Source organism: Spodoptera frugiperda, chromosome 12, assembly GCF_023101765.2.
Source record: "Spodoptera frugiperda isolate SF20-4 chromosome 12, AGI-APGP_CSIRO_Sfru_2.0, whole genome shotgun sequence".
Classification (NCBI taxonomy): Eukaryota; Metazoa; Arthropoda; class Insecta; order Lepidoptera; family Noctuidae; genus Spodoptera; species Spodoptera frugiperda.
The window spans coordinates 7,227,594-7,243,660 of record NC_064223.1 but is presented as its reverse complement, the minus strand read 5'-3'; the positions used below and the strand labels follow the sequence as shown (position 1 = coordinate 7,243,660).

Here is a 16,067-nt window from a genome sequence, read left to right as displayed (position 1 = left end):
CTCACGAATATTCGAGGCTTGCACTCAAATATCAATGCGGTCCATCACCATCTTGAGACCGAGTACCCTACACTCTTGTTTCTCTCGGAGACCCAGATCAGATGTCCGTCCGACGTTTCTTATCTCAACTACCCAGGTTTTACCCTGGAGCACAATTTTGTTGCCCGTGCAGGCGTTTGCCTGTACGTCCAGGACGGCGTCTGTTACCGGCGTCTCCGAGACTTTGAAGACCCCAATTACTCTACATTGTGGATACTGATGAGCACAGGTATGGAGAAAATTCTCTATGCCTGTGTCTATCGGTCGCACAGCGGAGATTTGGAGACGACCAGATTAGCGCAATACCTAGTGGAGGCGGCGGATGCAGCTCGGCAGAGGTACCCTTCGGCCCAGTTGGTGTTACTGGGGACTTTAACGCCCATCACCAGGAGTGGCTGTTCCCATACCAGTGCACTGACCATGCTGGGAGGGAGATGCGTAAGCTTGCGCTGACGCTTGGCCTGACCCAGCTGGTCCATGAGGCCACAAGGGTGCCTGATGTCGATACACAAACTGCCAACTGCTTAGACCTTCTGCTGACAACAGATCCAGACAGCTACACAGTGTCAGTTTCATCACCCCTGGGTAGTTCTGACCACTGTCTGGTGAAATCTGTATCCGCACACTCGCCGCAGGATCCTAGTCCCAGGGGATCTCGGCGGATGTGGCGGTACAAGTCAGCAGATTGGGATGGGATGCGATCTTTCTTTGCATCCTATCCTTGGCGGCCTGTTTGCTTCTCATCCAGTGACCCGTCAGCTTGTGCGGATGCCGTAGCGGGGGTGCTGCGTCAGGGCATGGAATACTACATCCCATTCTCGGACGCAGCATCTTCCGGTGGCACTCGTCCATGGTTTGGTGCCGACTGCGGACGTGCTGAGGCGCGAAAGCATGCGGCATACTTGGCATGGGCGGATGCCAGGCGCCGTAAGGCTGGCGACACTCCTCAGAAGAAGAGAGCCTTCAACCGGGCTGCCAAGTCATGCAAAAAGGCACTGCGGATGGCTCGGTTCAACCACTTTTGCCGAATAGGGAACAAACTGGCTTCCTACCCAGCGGGGAGTAAAGCGTTCTGGTCCCTAGCCAGGGCGGTTGAATCGAACTTCTGCCGCCCCTCACTTCCGCCTCTCCTGGGGCCTGACGGGACGCTGGCTCACACCGCAGTAGAGAAAGCGAACTTGTTTGCTTCCCTATTTGCGGAGTCTTCACGTCTTGATACTGGTGGCGCTATGCCTCCTTCTCTACATAACGTTTGCGAGACAAAAATGTCGAAAATTCGCATCCGACAGAAGGAGGTATATAAGACGTTGCGTAATCTCGACGTGAATAAGGCCAGTGGACCCGACGGAATCCCAGCCGTGGTTTTAAAAACCTGTGCGCCTGAGTTGTCTCCAATCCTGACACGTCTGTTCCGCCTTTCCTTAGAGACGGGTCAAGTGCCGGTTGCATGGAAGCTGGCCAACGTGCAGCCTGTGCCCAAAAAGGTAGTCGTGCCGACCCCAATAATTACCGACCTATCTCGGTCACGTCCATACTCTGCAAGAGTATGGAACGTGTGCTTAACAACAGGCTCATGGCATACCTTGAAGGTAACGACCTCCTCAGCGATCGGCAGTATGGGTTTCGCCGCAACCGATCTACTGGGGACCTTCTTGCGTATGCCACTCACATTTGGAGCGAGGCCATCGAGAAGCACGGGGAAGCATTAGCTGTCTCGCTCGATATATCTAAGGCCTTTGACAGGGTATGGCACGACAGTCTTATCGGCAAGCTTCCTGCGTATGGACTTCCCGCTGATCTGTGCAGATGGATTGCAGACTTCCTGACGGATCGGTCAATTCGAGTAGTCATCGATGGCTGCTCGTCTGACCAATTTGGCATCAACGCCGGAGTCCCTCAGGGGTCAGTACTTTCAGCAACGCTCTTTTTGCTGCACATCAACGACCTGCTTAAGCCCGGTATCTTTGGGTATGCGGATGACAGCACAGTTGTTGAAAGGTATGTGTCCGATGCGCGGACTAGCGGAACACAGATCCAGTCTCTAAGAGAATCAATGGTCGAACGGTTGAACTCGTCCTTGAAGGCGGTCTCCGATTGGGGTGACGCCAACTTGGTCAGGTTCAACGCTACCAAAACCCAGGCGTGTCTCTTCTCTGCCAAACGGAGTCAATTTCCGCTGGCTCCTACTTTCCGAAATGTATCCGTTCCAATATCGGATCATCTTGAGCTTCTGGGCGTAACTCTATCGCCAACGCTAAACTTCGGTTCTTATATAGAGTCGAAGGCGCATCTGGCTGGTAGGAAGTTGGGTATCCTCTCGAAGGTGAGACGGTACTTCACACCGAAACAACTACTGAGCCTGTACCAGGCGCAGGTTCGGTCATGTATGGAGTACTGTTCTCACCTTTGGGACGGCTCGGCTAGACACCAGTTGGATGCGCTCGAGCGCATTGAAAGGCGTGCCAAGAAGCTCATCAATGATGATGCGCTTGTGGAGGCCCGGCTTCAAAGCCTTGAACACAGGCGCAAGGTCGCAAGCCTTTCCGTTTTTTACCGGATACATTTCGGAGAGTGTGCAGGGGAACTGCACAACTTGATTCCCCCTAGTCCTTTCCATCAACGAGCCACAAGACAATCGGCGAGGCGTCACCGTTTCATGGTGGATATCCCACCCACTCGCACGAAACGCTTCGCTTCAAGCTTCTTTGTGCGAACTGCTAGGGAGTGGAACTCCTTGCCGGAGTCTGTGTTTCCTGATGGGTACAACCTGGGTGTCTTCAAAGCCCGAGTGAATAGGTTGCTTATGGGCAGACGTGCTCCACCGTAGGCCGCATCATCACTTACCATCAGGCGAGATAGCGGCCAAACGTCGGCCCATTCAATATAAAAAAAAAAAAAAAAAAAAAAATTCAATGATAGAAGGTGAAGTACATACTATTGGACGGTAATAGTAATGTTTATGCGCTATGCAAACATCCAACAGTTTTAAGGAAATTCGAAAAGATAAATAAAGATTTTATTGAATATCCTGTATTCTGCAAGGTAATCAAACTACTACTAGAAATAATATCTACATAACTAAATAAAAAATGCATGCCCCAAGTTAGGCCTTCAATAGTTGCGTAACTTCTTTTAATTCACGTAATTAACTGTCGTTCTCTCTGCACGAATTAGATAAGGATTGTGTGCAGAAAACGCCGATGTGTAAATACAGCACACAATATTTTTAAAACAATGTAATTACTTAAGATCACAGTTTTTCTTCATACATAAACACCGAGTACGTAATATGACGTCCTTAAATATTTACATGATTATGTTATCACCATATTTTAAACATAACTGTAGCAGCGTTCACAAAAATAATTATTTCAAAGAATACGAGTATGTAGTCTACATTTATTCGTTAAACCAAGAATGTAATTGATTCCTACAGCTGGCTTGCGCAGTCCCATTATTCTTATTTAGGCTAATCACTGCGATAAACACTCGATTATCATTCATAATTTAGGTATTAAAAGGTGATAACTGCCGTGTATTTGTATATCTTTATGATTGTTATCATTTATATAGCTCACGATTAGACACCTAGTCGGATGGCAGGACTATTTAATATTTAGTTTGCCGTAACAGCGCTCATTAAACCAACGTTACTGTAGCAATGTTAATATAAAAATTAATTTAAAGTAATTGTGCAAATGTATAGTTGTAGGATAAAGTGTTAGTGTAATATTTAATTAATATAAATTCATGATGGACAAATCTAATAAAAATACCGCGTCAAATGGCACGGCTGTGGGCGAACCAAAGGAGAGAGTAAGAAAGAAACCAAATATATTGTCACGTATATTCGTTTGGTGGATATTCCCTGTGCTCATTACTGGCAACAAGCGTGATGTAGAAGAAGACGATTTAATTGTTCCGAGTAAAAAATTCAATTCTGAAAGACAAGGAGAATATTTTGAAAGGTAAGTTATTGTTTAATTCAGTATAATATTTAAATAAGAAAATTATTATTTGTCATTTTGAAGGTTCCGTGTACCTACGGCTACGCAGAATACGTTTTGACATGAAACGGTTCTTACTGTCCATTGAATCGATACCGTTCCGTGCACATGCCGTGTTTGTCTCCATTCATTGATTCGTCCCTTCATCTGCACAAATATTTGTATAGAGCGGCTGCACTATGTAATATAATGTTTGTGCAGACTATTCTTTGTGCGTCTTTTCGTACTTCCTACAGGATAAACTGCCTAGTAGGAAAGTTACCATGGTTAAATTTAATGTGGCTACTAAAATAGAATGATATAGGATAACTGCGTTATAATCACAATTTTATGAAATAAATTACCTAGTAGTGATTTAATTTCTGTCAGTTGATAATGTATTTATCTAACCTGCCATTTGTAAGTCCATTGTTTTTATCGATATACTAATCAAGTACAACATGTTTTATATATTATGGAATGATTCGACAACGTGATATTTTTACATTCAGCGTAAAATTAAGGAGAAATGGACTTTGGGCTATCGTAACTTGGACTTTGGCTTCTGTGCGTTTATGTCGTTGATGTATCAAACGCAATGAGTAGATAGATTTAAGATGCGTAGGAAATTGCTTTTGCATCAAGTAATCTAATGTATGTATTGTATAGATTGACGAACTGTTGATATGCACTACATAGATTAGTATGCTTCATGAACGAAGTAATTGATTTTAGACTTTTGATTGAATCTTCTACTATTAAATCTTGTACTAAATAGTTACAGTGACCATAAATTGTACCTAAATAACAATACTATATAAGATAATCTTTGTCTGTCGTCGTAATTTAACTAAGCACGTGTTTTCATACGATAACGAGAGTGCAGGGAAAGATATTTCATTCGTCTCTCTTTGCCTTTGTAAGACTTTATAAATTAGTTAAAAGCTTCGTAATACCTTCGCGATATTTATAAGAAATAACTCAGGAAATAAGAATTCGTAGCACGTTGAAAAAATTTAATCTGTTCGTGTTTACTTTAGCGATGTACTCCTACCTAATACGATTTCCAGGAATAGTTAACTTTATTTTCTTGTGAAAATTCGCTGTAAAGTAATAATATTTGAGAAGTGCTGTAAAGGTTTTCATGGAATATGATTAAATTGAAGTCATTTCGTAGTTTAAACAGATTTTAATATTTATTCAAATTCATGCTACAAAACATTTAGAAGTTCTTGTTTGATGATATAAACAACATTTTGTAATGTAAGTACTCATGGTATTTTTTTATAATATTGTCCATCTCTCAATTCTATAGATATTGGTTCGAGGAGGTAGCAATTGCTGAGAGAGAAGACCGAGATCCTTCGTTATGGAAAGCGATGCGCCGCGCTTACTGGCTGCAATACATGCCGGGAGCTATCTTCGTGCTGCTCATTTCTGGATTAAGGTAAACACATTGTTTTAAGAGATACCGGCTACCCTAAACTGTATCGCTTCTTTGGCTAGGAAAGCTTAGAAAAACAAGGTTAGGTTAGGTTAGTTGTTTCACAGAGCATACGAGTATAAATTATGAAGTCTATATTCGTTATTTGAATTGGACGACACCTTGTTTCTTATATCGAAAGATAGGTAAGGTACAATATACCATCACTTCGAAAATACATCGACAAATATAAAATGTTAAATTGTTTAATTACTCGAATAAGTATATGTAGGCTTATAAATAAATATGTGTAGGCTTTTGTATTACAAATGTGTCGATTGTGTTTGTATTGTATTGTCCATGACGAAACCGTGTATATAGTTACATATCCTTCATATCAGAGAGATAACAGTATTTTGATCTCTTCGATAGTGCAATAATAACAATAATAACGGAACGCAGGTCTTAACGAAATACTTTCATACATGTCTAATTATATAAAATATCTATAAACTTGATAAGATACTAGACGAAAATGTAATTTGGTAATATTGTAACTAGGTACATATATTTTGGTCACATATAATTCATCCTTATTCACAATACGCAGGATAATGTGAACCTATGAATAATTTGCTGTTGTTTCTCTTTAGATAATAATAGGAATTAAGTATAAAATATTTTTTTCTCAGTGAATTGTAAAATTCATGTCGTATCGGGCTCAGTAGCGGGCCAGATCACAATAGTATTTCCCTGATTAAATACTATCAGTAAGCAGGCTGAAAATTCATTTAGTTATTATAAATACGTGAACCTATTTGTAAATTAATTTTTACTCGCCTTCCCTGATGATATAAGCAGATGTAAAAAAAGGTCTTTGTTTTTTTTATATATCGAAGAATTATTTATTTATCAAAGAATTATTTTATTTATCTTAGTTAATAAATGAATAATGGTACTGTATAAAGTAACAACGTCATAATTATACGTTAACAGGACAGCTCAGCCATTGCTGTTCTCTCAGCTCCTGTCCTACTGGTCGGTGGACAGCGAGATGTCGCAGCAGGATGCTGGTCTCTATGCCCTGGCTATGCTGGGGATCAACTTCATCACCATGATGTGCACACACCACAACAACTTGTTCGTCATGCGGTTCAGTATGAAAGTCAAAATCGCCGCCTCTTCACTCTTATTTAGAAAGGTGAGGGATTAAGAAGTATATTATTACATCGTTTACTTGATTATGTACTTAGACATTGATTACATATTTGTTACATGAGTGATGTAGGTAAGTAAAGACATTAGTGTTTGATCAGTACCCTTAGTACGAGTTTGCTTAATGTTGAATGAAAACGAAACGAGAGCGTGTTCGGCGCTTTGATTGGCCGGTGCAAATTAACCAACCAATCAGAGCGCTGAACGTGCTCTCGTTTCGATCTCGTGAAACTTTAAATAAACTCGTTCTAAGCCCTCAGCACATCATAATGTTCTGTCCAGATTGATTCTACCAGTCGTATCATTGGTTACAGTTGCTCCGCATGAGTCAAGTGTCAGTGGGCGATGTCGCTGGTGGAAAGCTAGTGAACTTGCTGTCCAACGATGTCGCAAGGTTTGACTATGCGTTCATGTTCCTACACTACCTGTGGGTGGTGCCGCTGCAAGTCGGAGTTGTCCTGTACTTCGTGTACGATGCTGCTGGGTGGGCGCCATATGTCGGTCTCTTTGGAGTGATTATATTAATCATGCCACTTCAAGGTACTAGATAGTTATGACTCAATTTGTGTAATTTAATTACTGCCCTGAATCTTCTCCTTCTTCTTCTAAGTTGTTAGGTACTATCTAATTATTTAGAGTTTAAAATGTGTATGAGTTTTTTTTTTTTGAAATGAAAAAGAGTTTTATTCACTTAGTTAAAACTACTACAAAAAATATATGACCTCTTATACAATTATCTGATTTGGATTGCAGCTGGTCTAACTAAACTCACGGGTGTTGTGAGACGGATGACAGCTAAGAGGACTGACAAAAGAATTAAGCTTATGAGTGAAATTATCAACGGTATACAGGTAAGTTAGGGGTTTGGAACATTATTGTATTGACTACTACTTCTCAACGAAAGTGCATACTTATAAGGAGATGGCTTATGTAGAGTATAATGAAGAATTATGTTAATTTCAGGTCATCAAAATGTACGCTTGGGAGAAACCCTTCCAATTGGTGGTGAAGGCAGCTCGTGCGTATGAAATGAGTGCTCTTAGGAAATCCATCTTCATCAGGAGTATGTTCCTCGGGTTCATGTTGTTCACTGAGCGAAGTGTTATGTTTCTGACTGTGCTGACTCTAGCGCTGACTGGAAACATGATTAGTGCCACTCTGGTAAGTCATTGGCATTATTCGACTGTTGTTCTTTGAAAGTGTTGGTATATTTTTAACGGGGTGTTCTTGTTTCCAGATTTATCCCATCCAACAGTACTTCGGTATTATCACAATGAACGTTACCCTTATTTTACCGATGGCGTTTGCAAGTTTCTCTGAGATGTTGATATCCTTGGAACGTATTCAGGGATTCCTCCTTTTGGGTAAATATTACTTTTTCTTATATTAAGTATATACTTTTGATTTACACCAGTACGAGATTAGTTTTTATTCCGACATGAAACTTGAGATTGTCATTGTTCTATTGGTATTATAAATATTGTATTTTTGTTAACAGACGAGCGTTCAGACATTCAAATTACACCAAAAGTGGTGAATGGTGCTGGAAGTAAATTGTTCAACAATTCCAAGAAAGAGGGAGGCCTCGAAACTGGCATTGTATTGCCAACAAAATACTCACCCACCGAAGCGAATATTGCCAGACCCATGCAGGATGAACCTAACATGGCCGACTATCCTGTGCAACTTAACAAAGTTAATGCAACATGGGCGGACCTCAATGATAACAAAGAGATGACACTCAAGAATATATCTTTACGTGTTCGCAAAAATAAACTATGCGCTGTTATTGGACCTGTGGGATCAGGAAAGGTAATGCTCGATACCTAAGTCAAAATGGTCTCATTTATTTATTTATTTTCTTCACAAGGTATTTAATTTATTTCCTCGGTTTCAGACCTCTCTTCTTCAGCTCCTTTTGAGAGAGTTGCCAGTGACTAGTGGCAACCTCAGCATATCTGGTACCGTATCCTACGCTAGTCAGGAGCCTTGGCTGTTCCCTGCGACCGTGCGGGAGAACATTCTGTTTGGTTTGGAATATAATGTCGCCAAATATAAAGAGGCAAGTTTTAACAAATCTTTTTTGTTGTTGTTGAATGTATGGTGTTTCAAATAACTGCAGTAGTATAATATAATGTAGGCAACGGCTTCCCTGAACTGTAAAGTATAAAAATTTCGCCATGCAACAGCCAGGCGAAAATTGTATGAAGGCCATTAACATTTTATGGCAAGAGTCAATTTTCCCGCTGATATATAATTCACAGCAATGGAAGCCAGCAGGCACGGTGTATTTTTCATGTATTTTTTCATTTTGCGTAGGTTTGTAAAGTCTGCTCATTACTGCCAGACTTTAAGCAGTTCCCGTACGGTGACTTGTCTCTGGTTGGGGAGCGAGGTGTGTCACTGTCTGGTGGTCAGAGGGCCAGGATCAATTTAGCCAGAGCTGTCTACCGCGAGGTGAGTATCAGTACATAAACACGTGTACTTACTTATTTATTTAATCTTTAATGTACACAATACAATTAAATAGTGGTACATAAGGCGAACTTAACGTTGTATGGCATTCTCTACCAGTCGATCTTAGGGTTGAATTCTTGTTGTTTTGTAAATCAAATCATATTCGCTGTGATGCCGGATAGTTACCAAGAAGATATGCAATTGCTATATAGTAATCTTACAAGAACATTGCGCTATCTCCTTCAATAGTATGGAGTGGGTATTTAGCTGATAAGGTTAATCTTTGATTTAATAATAACAGAATCGTTGAAACACGCGCAAAAAGGCAACCTTAATATCATAATAAAACAAGGATATGCTTTAAAATCATTTGTCTTAAATTAGATGGATATGAAACCGCATTTTGCTAGAAGATGCAAAAGCTTATCCCTATTATTCATACTAGGCACAATGCACATCTACAGATCAGTCGAGTTTACAAAGCATTTTTATCTAATTCTAGGCGATTTGTTACAGGCTGACATTTACTTGCTTGACGATCCTCTATCGGCTGTAGACGCAAACGTCGGCAGGCAACTATTCGACGGTTGCATCAAAGGATACCTCAGCGGCAAGACATGCATCCTGGTCACCCATCAAATTCACTACCTTAAAGCTGCAGACTTTATTGTAGTCCTAAACGAGGTAAGTCTGACTCCTACAAACATAAGATAAGCGAACAATTTAATTTATTAAACTTATCTTTTCAATACCTGTAAAAACACTATTATCTAAAACACGAGTCATTCTTACGCGGCTCGTTTCAATGACAAATATTATTAGTGGAATTAGAAATAAGAATAATGACTCGTAATGTTTCACTCATAAGGAAATTCTACGTATATTGTTATGTACTAAAAAGGCTCCATAGTGACTTAAATCTTTACCAAACCCTTCTACGTAGGTAAACAGCATAAGTAATTTATTCTGACGTATAAATAAGAAAATGTATAGGTATGATAATTATATCCACAGGGTTCCGTCGAAAATATGGGCTCGTATGATGAACTAATGAAAACTGGAACGGAATTCTCGATGCTGCTCTCTGACCAAGCTAGTGAAGGCTCTGACACTGACAAAAAAGTAAGTGCTCGCTTAATACCAGCTATACTCCAATTCGACTGTAAACTTGAACGTTTGCCAGAAAACAGCTTTCAACATTATCTTGTCTACATCGCTGAACAAGCTTCGAACACACAAACAAATAAAATAAACGTTCGTATTTTACCTAACAAACACATACATACAGGTATTTTAAAATTAGAATATTTCCCATTACGGAATACTTATTTATTATGTAGCGTACAGTCTGCATGCCCGAGGTAACAGTTCAACCTTGGGACTGAGAACGAATCTATTTCGTTGCAGTAATTGAAGGCCTTTTGTTTGACCTGTGCTTTAGCTAATATTGATTTTCTTTGTATATTTTAAGGAACGGCCAGCAATGATGCGAGGAATATCAAAGATGTCAGTCAAGAGTGACGATGAGGAAGGTGAGGAGAAGGTTCAAGTATTGGAGGCCGAAGAGAGACAGTCGGGCAGTCTGAAGTGGGATGTGCTTGGGAGGTACATGAAGTCAGTCAACTCCTGGTGCATGGTGGTAATGGCATTCCTCGTGTTGGTGATCACGCAGGGTGCTGCCACCACTACCGACTACTGGCTTAGTTTCTGGTAAGAAGCTTCTTCGTAAATCTTTTCATAAAACCTCATTTAAAAAAAGTCTTATATAATACGAGTATAAATGAAAAATATAATTAGTTTTTCTTTGTTCTAATTGAAATAATCTGATTTCAGGACTAACCAGGTGGATGGATACATACAAACTCTACCCGAAGGAGAAAGTCCAAGTAATTATAATTTTATTGTGTCACAACCTATTAGATTCTTATTCTCTACTTCTAAAGATTACAAATTACTAATGCAATAAATAATTTGTTTGTTACAATATTGCAACTTATTTGTGTATTATGTTTCAGATCCTGAATTGAACACTCAAGTTGGTCTGTTAACCACGGGACAGTACCTCATTGTGCACGGCAGTGTAGTACTAGCCATTATAATATTGACGCAAGTCAGAATACTTTCCTTCGTAGTGATGACTATGCGAGCTTCGGAAAATCTTCATAACACCATTTACGAGAAATTGATAGTGGCTGTAATGAGATTTTTCGATACCAATCCATCGGGTAAGTGCAAATCAATAGTCTATTGAACTTTGCTCTTTTAACGTTTGTAGGTTAAGCAATTTGTTAACGACTGACATCTGACGGATAAAAATTTTAAATAGGGAATTGTTTATAAAACTAAAAATAAGATAAACTGCAAGTAGAAATAATTTTAAGATACACATTTTTATAGCATCTCTCCATTCCATTTAAACAGTAACTAAGCCAGCATTATAGTTTTAAGTATCTACAATTGCTTAAGTGGCAGAGGTATACGTACCTAATTAGCAGTAATGATACCTGGCGATACGCCAACCTTACTGTCATTGAGTCTTAACTTTTATGCAAAGCGATTGCAGTGCCCAATGAATGCAGAGGCCAAATAACGAAGGTTATTACACTGCACAAGTAAAATATCTAATGCTTTTCAACTTAAAAAATCTTAAAGCACTTAACTAAGTAATGAAAATAATACCATAATCTTTTGTCAATGTTCACTTGAAATGATTATGTCAGAAAAGAATGCCGCTTTAGGCAAAAATAGACGTGGTATTTGCTTACGTTGTATGGGGTCTATATTGTAACAAATACTCATAAAAATGTTTTTGTCTCACAGGTCGTGTCTTGAACAGATTCTCAAAAGATATGGGTGCAATGGATGAGCTGTTGCCGCGAAGCATGTTGGAGACTGTTCAGATGTACCTGTCTCTAGCCAGTGTCCTTGTGCTGAACGCGATAGCCTTACCATGGACGTTGATACCCACCACAGTGTTGATGTTTATATTTGTATTCCTATTGAAGTGGTACATTAATGCCGCTCAAGCTGTGAAACGATTGGAAGGAACAAGTAAGTATTCCATATTTACAAACGAGTAGTTCTTCGTATGTTAAAAATTTTTTATTACTTGTGCTTTCATTGTCGCTGGTAAGATTTATTTTCATTTATATACATTTATTTTTTTTCAAAATTAACTATATTTATCTCTTAATTTCCAGCAAAGAGTCCAGTGTTTGGAATGATCAACTCTACTATCTCTGGACTCTCCACCATAAGAAGTTCCAACTCTCAGGACCGACTTCTAAACTCATTTGATGATGCACAGGTGAGCATTTCCATTATGTTAAATTCTTAATGACCACTTATTCGGTTAAATTCCTTTGAAATTATCTAAGAATGAGTTATGATTTTGGGTCAGTGATGTACTAGTTTTCTTAATAGTATTAATATTTTTTCAGAATCTCCATACTAGCGCTTTCTACACGTTTTTGGGTGGTTCAACCGCATTCGGTCTGTACCTGGACACCCTCTGTTTAATCTACCTCGGAATTATCATGTCCATCTTCATTCTTGGTGATTTCGGTAAGTGATTCTTTACGAATATTCTTATAATGAATGGTGTTATCATATTAAGTAGTACTAGTAGTTGAAAAAGATTAATTAAAGGGTTTTAGGGTTAATGTGACTGAACACATGTTATTATGTGATTTCTAGACTGAAATGACATTAATTGAAATAATAACCTATTTTGATTTGATAATAAAGTTGCTAATAGCATATTAATCGTCAAGTTATTTAATAAATGGTGGACTTTAGATTTAGATATTGTAGACAGATTAATAATGAGTATATCTGATTCTTCTCGCAGGTGAGCTGATACCAGTGGGTAGCGTCGGTCTGGCCGTCAGTCAGTCCATGGTGCTGACCATGATGTTGCAAATGGCCGCCAAGTTCACTGCCGACTTCTTGGGACAGATGACAGCCGTCGAGAGGGTCCTGGAGTACACCAAGCTACCTACCGAAGAAAACATGGAGACTGGACGTAAGAGATACTTTTATTACTAACTTATTTTGAGGTAGAAATTGGCATTGCATATTATTAGAGACTTCTTTGGGTTGGAGAATTGTTTGTTTATAGATACCTGTTGCTTTTGACTTATGTAAAATAGTACCTAAATAAATGACTGACAACACTGTTGTTGTGGAGGCTGGGCAACTGTCAGCCGTGCAACGTGTAGCGGGTTCGATTCCCGCACGGAGCAATTCTTTGTGTCATCCACAAATTGTTGTTTCGGGTCTGGGTGTTATGTGTATGTGAACTTGTATGTTTGTAAACGCACCCATGGTACAGGAGAAAATCCTAATGTGGGGCAACGTTTAAAAAAAATATCGAAACGTGCGGAATAAACTATGTAATTATTATGTGTATATAGTTTCTTTTACTAATTGAGTTTATGATTACAGCGACAACGCCACCAAAGGACTGGCCAAGTGCTGGAGAGGTGACGTTCTCAAACGTGTACCTCAAGTATTCTCCTGACGACCCACCTGTACTGAAGGACCTGAACTTTGCAATCAAGAGTGGATGGAAGGTAATACCACGTAATACTATGTCTTATATAAACTTTTAAACTACTTAATAATACCTACTGTTCTAATGGTTATTTTTGAAAATTAAATTGTCTAAAACGACCGTATTCGAAATGGTTGGATCTTTGTTTCTTTTCACTTCTTAAAATACATTAAGAAAATAGAACATTAATTATGTATATTTAATGAACAATATTTATCGTACAGGTCGGAGTAGTTGGTAGAACTGGTGCTGGCAAGTCCTCGTTGATATCAGCTCTGTTCCGGCTCAGCGACATTACAGGCAGCATCAAAATTGATGGCCTCGATACTCAAGGAATTGCCAAGAAGGTGAGGAATCATGTTATCTGTAAATTCTTTAAACTACGTACTTAATTGCACTTTCTCCTTTGGATTACTTTATGTGTAGGTACATACACATATTTTGTATACGATATTTGCAGTTTTTAATTATTACATCGCTAATTTAGACTAAAGCGATAATAAAAAAACAGGTTTCGAATCCATGGCTTAATTTGGAACATTAATGCAGTGCTAACTTTTTATGTTTGCAGCTTTTGAGATCAAAAATATCAATAATTCCGCAAGAGCCAGTGTTGTTCTCTGCCTCGCTGCGTTACAATCTGGACCCATTCGACAACTACAACGATGAAGATATTTGGAGAGCATTGGAACAGGTACGATGCTAACATTAATTTTAGTGATGGCTTAAAGTCCATATTTTATTTTCTATTGTGATACAAATCAAGCTCAATGATAATGTAACTATACAAGGGAATACGATATGACCCTTTGTGTCATCTATTTTGAAATGTTACCCTAAGTGAACAATTGAAGAGAAACTTTCCTGCCTGTGTGTGAAGTAAACTAATTACTAAATTATATCATTAAAGGTGGAACTAAAGGAGAGTATACCAGCCCTCGATTACAAAGTGTCGGAAGGCGGCACCAACTTCTCAATGGGACAACGTCAGCTGGTGTGCCTGGCGCGCGCCATCCTCCGCTCAAATAAAATTCTCATCATGGACGAAGCTACCGCTAACGTCGATCCTCAGTAAGTCTAAATATTGATTTTATGTCACGAAACATGTTATACATACAAATTAAGCCTAGTATCTCAAATATTGCCCAGTCCTAGTAAAATCACTGCTAGATTTTATAATTTTATTGTCACATTCTTAACAGAGACATTACAACGATTGAATCATTCAAACAAATATAAGCTCGTTTTGATTAAGTTATAATTTCTAGATATTAAACTCATTACAATAATTTATTTATTTCAGGACGGATGCTTTGATCCAGAAAACAATTCGTAAACAATTTGCAACGTGCACCGTGCTCACGATCGCGCATCGACTGAACACCATTATGGATTCAGATCGAGTACTAGTCATGGACCAGGGAGTGGCCGCGGAGTTCGACCACCCCTACATCTTGCTGTCCAACCCCAACAGCAAGTTCTCCTCAATGGTGAAAGAAACAGGCGACAACATGTCCAGAATCTTGTTCGAAGTAGCCAAAACAAAATATGAAAGTGATTCCAAAACCGCTTAGTAACGAATAATAAATTTTTAGTTTGTAATAGATATAGTTGTAATATAGTTAGCTAAGTAAATTTATTTATTTTTATACAATGACAAAACTGTTTTTCATTGCAAAATATCCCTGGTGAAATTGGTGTTTTACTCCTATGGATCAACGTGAGAATTAAGATTGTACTTAATTCCCTATTCACATAAACCATTTAAGAAACTCCTTGAAAGTATTAATCGTCAATTAAGTAAGTAGGTTAGTAGGAACGTATACGTGGTTCGCTATATTTCCATGTACATAATGAATGGCAGTTCCAAATACATTAGCAGGTGAGGAAGTATTTAACCCCGGGCGCAAGCTGCTCTCGGCTGAAGCTGTTTTGTAAATACAATCTAACTTTCTCTGGCTCAGGTACGCAGGAGCTAAACTTTGCTCCTGTTCTATACCTATATAACGTTATGCTACCTGGCTTTACCTACATTAACTGTTACACAATTACCGAAAGTCGTTTCTTTTTACTGCTTCTTAGTTTCACAGCGAAATCGAATCTCGGAGTATGATCAAAGCTATTCTAACAATATTCCCAACTTAAACTTTCACGTTACACCGTTGTTGTGTTGTGTTTCTAATGTCGTGACCACGATAAGTGAATTCGAAACGTCGATCGTTGTATAGAATTTGAAGTAAAGTAACATTATTTCATGCTACGTAACATAGTACCGGTACCTACCCAAAGAGTATAATAAACATAGGGGAAATACCTACCCAATTTACATTTTTCCTGCATTGCTACCTATGCATAGACTCAACCGCGTGAAGTATGAAGGATTTCAGTGCCA

General features: G+C 39.1%; 1 protein-coding gene across 1 annotated transcript in view; it reads left to right on the top strand.

The window, feature by feature from the left end:
* LOC118262269 (uncharacterized) overlaps positions 1 to 15,337 on the top strand; it is a 31,086-nt gene extending 15,749 nt beyond the window's left edge. Inside the window, exons 15-38 of the mRNA XM_035573468.2 lie at positions 3,782 to 4,007; positions 5,341 to 5,472; positions 6,445 to 6,649; positions 6,978 to 7,203; positions 7,417 to 7,514; positions 7,627 to 7,824; positions 7,901 to 8,027; positions 8,162 to 8,475; positions 8,561 to 8,725; positions 8,983 to 9,120; positions 9,637 to 9,804; positions 10,135 to 10,242; positions 10,592 to 10,830; positions 10,954 to 11,006; positions 11,136 to 11,345; positions 11,941 to 12,171; positions 12,321 to 12,427; positions 12,561 to 12,684; positions 12,971 to 13,144; positions 13,567 to 13,694; positions 13,900 to 14,022; positions 14,247 to 14,369; positions 14,586 to 14,746; positions 14,979 to 15,337. Coding sequence (XP_035429361.2) covers positions 3,782 to 4,007; positions 5,341 to 5,472; positions 6,445 to 6,649; positions 6,978 to 7,203; positions 7,417 to 7,514; positions 7,627 to 7,824; positions 7,901 to 8,027; positions 8,162 to 8,475; positions 8,561 to 8,725; positions 8,983 to 9,120; positions 9,637 to 9,804; positions 10,135 to 10,242; positions 10,592 to 10,830; positions 10,954 to 11,006; positions 11,136 to 11,345; positions 11,941 to 12,171; positions 12,321 to 12,427; positions 12,561 to 12,684; positions 12,971 to 13,144; positions 13,567 to 13,694; positions 13,900 to 14,022; positions 14,247 to 14,369; positions 14,586 to 14,746; positions 14,979 to 15,249 — 4,049 coding nt within the window. The 3' untranslated portion in view covers positions 15,250 to 15,337. The remainder of the gene's footprint in view (positions 1 to 3,781; positions 4,008 to 5,340; positions 5,473 to 6,444; positions 6,650 to 6,977; positions 7,204 to 7,416; positions 7,515 to 7,626; positions 7,825 to 7,900; positions 8,028 to 8,161; positions 8,476 to 8,560; positions 8,726 to 8,982; positions 9,121 to 9,636; positions 9,805 to 10,134; positions 10,243 to 10,591; positions 10,831 to 10,953; positions 11,007 to 11,135; positions 11,346 to 11,940; positions 12,172 to 12,320; positions 12,428 to 12,560; positions 12,685 to 12,970; positions 13,145 to 13,566; positions 13,695 to 13,899; positions 14,023 to 14,246; positions 14,370 to 14,585; positions 14,747 to 14,978) is intronic.
* Positions 15,338 to 16,067: the final 730 nt, after the last annotated feature.